Consider the following 7,535-nt stretch of genomic DNA (forward strand, 5'->3'; position numbering starts at 1 on the left):
TGTACTAAACAGCGCATGTCATATACTTGTACTAAACTGCGCATGTCATATACTTGTACTAAACTGCGCATGTGTCATATACATGTACTAAACTGCGCATGTGTCATATACTTGTACTAAACTGCGCATGTGTCATACACTTGTACTAAACTGCGCATGTCATAATTTGTACAAAACTACGCATGTGTAATAGTTGTACTCAGATCTGTCATCAATCTCGTTACCACTGCCTTTTTTCTCACTGTGCATGCTCCAGAGAATAACTTATTTGGCCAAGTTTGCGCAGAAATAAATAATGGCTATGAGAACAAGATTGATTTCTTGTTCAATCTAATAACCCTTCCGTGACATCATTAATGATAGTTACTTTTTCAGCTTTTATTTCGTTTTGCTTTCTTTACACAAGACTTTATTGACTTTCAATTTAATTCATAGCATTTTAAGCGTAAAAAATAATAATTCGCATGCAAAATTTTTGATAAGAAATGTTATTAACTTAAACTCGTTTGGGATCCCTTCAAAACCCACGAAACCACGTGAAGCGCAAGTGACTTTCCCTGTGAAACATAAGAACAGAAACCTAGTGATGAGAAGTGACTTGAAGTTCTCCTTCAAAAATTGATTCGTTTCATTGCTTGTGACGTCAGACACACATGTTTTGATTGGACGAATAGCCGACCAATCAGAGCAAGGTATATTTTAAAGATAGAATGGTTTGACTGATTGAAAACATCCTTATATTCCCCATTCTTCCGAGGTATTTTTTGTCCGGTGTGGGAGGAGGAATGGGTCCGTACAAACAAAGTACTACTCACTGGTGAGCAATGTCTGCAATACAATAATTGATTCGATTGTACAACTGACTGTTGACTACCGCTTGAACCCTTCGTGCAGCTGAGCATGCATTCCTTTAGGTCAGCGATCGACGTAATAAGATAAAGGATTTTGAAAAGCATCAACTTTCATCTTTTTGATTGGTCAATTAGATCGTAAACCGGAAACAAAAAAAGCGGGTTAATATTATTGGTTAATCTCTTTCATTCAAATTGTTTCTTTACTAACCGCAGAACAAAAGGACTGCAGGCTCAGGTTAGGTAGATCAAATAAACCAGTAGAACAACATCGTCTATGTTAAACAGAAAACCGTTTCCTTTTCCTTGTTTGTCGATGTTTCTTCACAGGCTTATTGTGATCACTACCTACCCCTTCAATTAACCCGTGCTTCAACAACACCGGCGTATTTCCAAGAAACGTTCACCTTAGAACCTTAAGATGAAGGTCTTGACAACCCGCTCGTAATTCAAAAATTGCAAGTCCTTGGTCCTTTCTTTCCTTGTGGACGAAATACTAGCGATTCTTTTTAACTGTCAAAACAGTTGGGCGGAGCAAGAGGTAGGGATAAACCACACCCTTTTACGACGTCGTTTCCATCATCGTTATCTTATAGAGCAGTTTCATTCTGTCTACTAGACACTTCTTCTTCTAGTAATGAGATTCTTTCTTTTAGGGTTCGAACCTGCACAACAACAACAGTTAGAACAAAGTTAATTGTTTAGATTAAAATGTAGTAGCCCTGGATTACCCTTACGTGGAGTTTAGTACCTGTCCTTTAATCATCCCCACCAACATCGTCATCACCATCATTATCACCATCATCATCATTATCACCATCATCATCACCATCATCACCATCAACATCATCATCATCGTCATTATCACCATTGTTAGAAACATAGAATCGAGGCTCCTCTGTCTTTGATTATTTGCATGTTAATTCTGATTTGCCACACCATATTTACTCAATTACGTCACAAGCTATGCCACGTGTAATACCGTCAGGAAATGTTAGCTTCGTGCCCAGTTTTAGTCATTAGTTAGTCAGATCGTCCACGCTAGAGTCGTATATTTGGAAGCCAAGAAGTAGTTAAAGTTACCCCCTGGCCCTTTAGAATGCAAGCGGGAACAGATGTGTAAGTACAGTAATCAGCTTTACACCTTGTCTAAGCCCAGCCTCGGGCATAATAGCTTTTTAGTTACTTTATGAGACCCGTCTATGGTTTATACCGTGTTTAGTCAAGCACACGGCAACACCCTGAGATTTCTATTGCTTAGTAAGCATTCAATTTACAAAGCTAGGCCTATATCTGTATTTATACATTTAAATCTGTACCTTTAAGTCTAAAGCCTTTATTGATCTCATTATCGCTAGTATATTTTTCACGTCGCTTGCAGTGGCACACCCTAAGGCATAACCATAATCGCATCATTTATATTAGTACTACATAAGAGTTTCTAGTAGTTATTTGATTGCTATGTTATCATAAAAACTATTAGTATCATTTTTACTTGTACCTTTAGTTTCTTAATTTTCTAGAATTTGTCATACCAAAACTATGATCGGAACGCATGTTGTTCCTCATGCGTGATTCTATTATCTTGTAATCCTATTATTTAGTAATTAGTTCATTGATTGTATTGTTTTCAGTTTACGTTTTGAATATCGTCAATTAAAATCACCATCAATCACAGCCGATTTTCCGTGGTTCCTGACCTATTCAATCAGTAAAGCTCCCCCGCACACTGAGCTTGCCGCGACAAGTTGTTTAGCTTGCTCTTCAACATTCGCCGTAAGCCTAGCGCAACAACCATCATCATCGTCATTATCACCATCAACATCATCATCATCGTCATTATCACCATCAACATCATCATCGTCATTATCATCATCATCGTCGTCATCATCACCATCATCAGCATTATCATCACCATCATAATCACCATCATCATCATCAACATCATCATCATCGTCATCGTCATTATCATCATCATCGTCATCATCATTATCATCATCGTCGTCGTCGTCATCATCATCGTCATCATCATCATCATCGTCGTCATCATCACCATCATAATCACCATCAGCATCATCATCAACATCATCGTCATTATCATCATCGTCATCGTCATCATCACCATCATCGCTATCTCCAACGTAATCATCACCATCATCTTCATTATCATCTTCATAATCATCCCCACCACCACCATATATATATATATATATTTTACAACCACCACTCCCCATGCAGTGCTCTTCCGTGAGGTTCCCTCCACATGCACTACCACTACATTCTATATTTACAACATACAACACTCAACTCGGAGGGAGAAAACGGGAGATCCTGGAGAAAACCGAACAGTAACATTAGAGAACAGCACCGTTACGATCACGGCACGATGCCGCACTTCCGTCACGGCACCGCATTTTTGTCACGGCACGGCACCGTCGGTTTTCCTGCGGTACTGCTTTAGATTTTGCATGTAATATAACACATTACCTGCGCGTCATGTCGTTCCACAACACACATCATCTGTTGTTCCAATTTTCGTAGCCTCGCAGCATGTTTCTTCTTTGCTTTCTCGTAAGCAGCGACCAGCGCTCCGTTCGCTCTCTTCAAGTCACTCACGTACTCCGCTGTCTGCGTGTGTCTGGTTTCGGAGTTTTTCGACAGGCTCTCGAGCGCCTCCATCAGCTCTTTAATACGGTATTATATTTCATCATGTATCATGTATCATCATCATGTATCATCATCATGTATCATCATTCATTATCATTATCATCATCATCATCATCGAGTATCATCATCATGCACCATGTATTATCATGTAATATTAACATCATGTATCATCAACATCGGCATATCATTTTTGTCACGGCACGGCACCGTCGGTTTTCCTGCGGTACTGCTTTAGATTTTGCATGTAATATAACACATTACCTGCGCGTCATGTCGTTCCACAACACACATCATCTGTTGTTCCAATTTTCGTAGCCTCGCAGCATGTTTCTTCTTTGCTTTCTCGTAAGCAGCGACCAGCGCTCCGTTCGCTCTCTTCAAGTCACTCACGTACTCCGCTGTCTGCGTGTGTCTGGTTTCGGAGTTTTTCGACAGGCTCTCGAGCGCCTCCATCAGCTCTTTAATACGAGCGCGAAGCTTCTTCTCACGAATTGCTGCCTCGTGTAGATCTGTTGGTAAGTCATCATCACTGATACGGATGTCTGACAAGTTACCTGATCCTGAACCAGAACTGGATTGATTACCGGAAGATAGGTTACCATCCTGGTGATAAAAACACATACGGTATTATATTTCATCATGTATCATGTATCATCATCATGTATCATCATCATGTATCATCATTCATTATCATTATCATCATCATCATCATCGAGTATCATCATCATGCACCATGTATTATCATGTAATATTAACATCATGTATCATCAACATCGGCATATCATTATCAGCCATAATCATTATGTACCACCATCATCATTTATCATCGTCATTAGGTTTTCATCATCATCATCGTGTATCACTATCATCATGATGTATCTATATCACTGGTCTAAGCATCTGCTAAATAGTTTTTTTCGCATATCTTTTAATTGTTTATTAAGGACCATACTTCCAGACATCGAGTGCTGAACCGTCGTATGGCAGCGCGAAGCATTTACGGCTACGCCGGAGATTTCGACCCCGACACCGCTATCCGTGGATTTACAGACTGATCAGGAAGCTCGGCCGAAGCCTAAGGGAGAGGTTAGTCGGCCCCTAGACCGTAAATGATTAACCCCTTGCTATGACCAGCATACCCAATGAGTCTCTTGTGACTCTGATCACTTAGCACCCGTAAGCACCCCTTTCCATGTGGGATGTGACTTGCGGTACTTTATCTGTTGTAACATCATCATCATCATCACGTATCATCACCATCATCATCAGCATCATCACCATTATCAATCATCATCATCATCACCGTTATCAATCATCATCATCACCATTATCAATCATCATCATCATCACGTATCATCCCCATCATCACCGTTATCAATCATCAATATCTCCATTATTGCTACTCTTTCAGCATAAATGATTATTAAGTGTTGATTTTACCTTATTCCCAGCATCTCTTTCTTTTTCTATTCTTCGTCTTTTTTTCAATTCTTCTCTTATCTCAGACTTGAGTTGTTCAATCTGCAGTAGATACGCCTGTTCATGTGCCTCGCGCGAGTTGATTTTCAGTTCAAGAGCTTTCTTTTCTTTTTCAATTAAATAATTCTTAGCTTTGAGTTCCGCCTTCTCCTCCTTGAGTGCCATTAATTCCTGCATCAAGACAGCATTCTCCAGGTCTAGTTTAGGGTCTAGTGAATCTATTTTCTGTGGTTCAAGTACATCATGAACACCTTGCAGTTCCAATACCGTTGATCCTACTGTTAATCTTTCAGATTTCAACTGTTGAATATAACTCTTTAGTCTTGTTTCCTCCTCGCGCGTGAACTCCATGTTCTCGTTCGAGGATCCCGAACTTGTTCTACTGCGGGACGACGCGGATTCCCAAGGTTGCTCCTTGATGTATTGTTCTTCTAAATCTTTGTCAAGTCTTTGTAAAAGAGAACGCGCTTCTGTTTCTGCCGTGCGCCTGCGCACAAGACACGCGTCTACGTCATCAGACTGATCATCCTTTATCGAATTTTCTGGATATAATAACCGGTATGACGAGTTTAAACCGGTTTTCACACCAGCAGCTTTACAACTAGCTAATAAACAAGACTGTTCTGACTCGGAAAGCTGTAGTAATACTTCATACGTTTCGATAACCTTGTCACAGAAGGTTAACGAGAGCTGAGAAGCAGTGCTGTTAGATTCATATTTGCCCATCAAAACACACATTTTTTCAGCGTTTTCACGACTCTCCTCCAGTGACAGACACAAGACGTTGATCTGTGACTGTAAATGTTCAACGGTACAGTTTAATCTCTCGATTTCTAGTTCGTATTCCTTGAGTTTCTTGTCCGCCTGATCATCACAGTAACTAAGCAACACTTTGTAGACATCTTGTAAGTTCCTGCAGCTGCGCAGTGACCGTAGAAGCTCGTTTGGTAAGCGACCATTAGCGAACTCTGGTAGTTGACTCTGGGAATGAAAAAAAGTATTAATCCATCTCGTCTCATCTCGCTAAAACAATCAGTCAGACTACGGTGAAATGCGCACTTTTACGACCGATATCTGTTCGTCACTATCCGAACATGCGCAGTAGATTTTTCGCCCGGGTCAGATTTTTAACGTGAATGAAAGCATCTTAATCGATATCGGTTCGTCAAGTTCCGAACATGCGCAGTAGATGGCGGATGTTGTGAGGACATTTTACCGTGTATCTCTTCTTATTAAAAAAATCCACAGGTATCCCATAACTTACCAAAGATCTAATACAGTGATCACCACTAGTCCTTGTTTCCATGGTATCATCCACAGGTCTCGCTATCACTGTTATCTCCTGTGAAGACGAACCTTGCGACGATCCTAAATCACTAGTACCAGCCCCTCTCCAAAACGACTGACTCGACGCGACAGACTGGACACTTCCCCTGGGGGTCATAGTAGGGCTGTCTGGTAACCCTTGCCCTGACATACTACTACCACTAGCAAGTCTCGTGTAGTTACCGGGTAGTGTAACAGATCGCCTGGGGGTGGAGGGAGAACGACTTTTAGACATGGAGTTGTTGAGGTTCTCGATGCTTGATCGTCTTGCTGTACGAGGTGACGCCGCCAAGAAGCCATCACGACTAGACACATCAGAAGCAGCGCTGCTGTAACTAGTCTGACGAGGAAACGATCGACTGCCTGTGTGGGGTCCCCTGGGGTCCCCTGGTTGGGGAGGATTTGCTCTCGGTTGCCGTGGTGACTTGGAGCCCGGTTCGTGGAAGCTCGATGAACGAGACCTGGTTTCAAAGTTTATTGTTTTTTTGGTGAAGAGCTTTGAGGTGATCTTGCATTTCGAGAATCTAAAAAAGATTGAGCGAAGATACGGGTTAAAATGGAAATGAAGCTCTTGAATACTGGTGTAGCCTCCTATGTTGCGTGACAGACCCTAAGACGAATGGCTCTCAAAGAGGCCAATGACTTCGTGACGTCTAATTCAGGAGGCCATTTCGCCTAGTTTCACGTCCTGTACCAGGTCCTGTAAAGAAGTTCGCGACGTCAACGGCCGTTTTGAGCACCATTTGTCAGCGCGCACGCCGTTCTCTTTCACGTCTAGTTGTGTTTGGTAAATCAATAGAGATACGTCACGTCACGACACGGCGTTACCGGTCACGTCACGTCGCGGCACCACGTCACGGCACGTCCATACTGTAAATTTTCATAGACTGGTCAGTGTCAAAACTCAGGTATTCCTCAGCGCGCAATCTTACTCCTACTTACTCGTTTCCTTGACTTGTCTCGTTCTTCTCTAAAGCTGCTAATCTCCTGCCTAGATGTCTCTAGTTCTTGTGTGGTCTTTTCTATTCAATACAACAAATGTGTACAAAAACGTAAACATACCTTGTTTGAAGGTTTTTGGAGTTCTTTCTTGTGTCCGTGGTAAACAGGAGCAACTGATGTCCTCTCCTAAAAGACTGCCTGTTAAATAGCATACCTTATCTGACTCGGTCAAAGTGATTGGGTTAGTAATTTGATCATACTCGTTTTCAT

At 41.5% G+C, this 7,535-nt stretch overlaps 1 protein-coding gene across 1 annotated transcript; it reads right to left on the reverse strand.

The window, feature by feature from the left end:
• Positions 1 to 357: 357 nt before the first annotated feature.
• On the reverse strand, positions 358 to 7,535 carry LOC116296270 (colorectal mutant cancer protein-like). The gene is given in 7 exon segments (XM_031704277.2): positions 358 to 1,516; positions 3,780 to 4,121; positions 4,959 to 5,978; positions 6,262 to 6,807; positions 6,809 to 6,847; positions 7,266 to 7,345; positions 7,526 to 7,535. Coding segments are annotated over 7 exon segments (2,112 nt in total). The 3' UTR covers positions 358 to 1,441.

This window comes from Actinia tenebrosa, unplaced genomic scaffold, assembly GCF_029948245.1.
Source record: "Actinia tenebrosa isolate PJP-AT-01 unplaced genomic scaffold, QUT_ActTen_1.0 PGA_scaffold4__44_contigs__length_22323623, whole genome shotgun sequence".
NCBI classification, from domain to species: Eukaryota; Metazoa; Cnidaria; class Anthozoa; order Actiniaria; family Actiniidae; genus Actinia; species Actinia tenebrosa.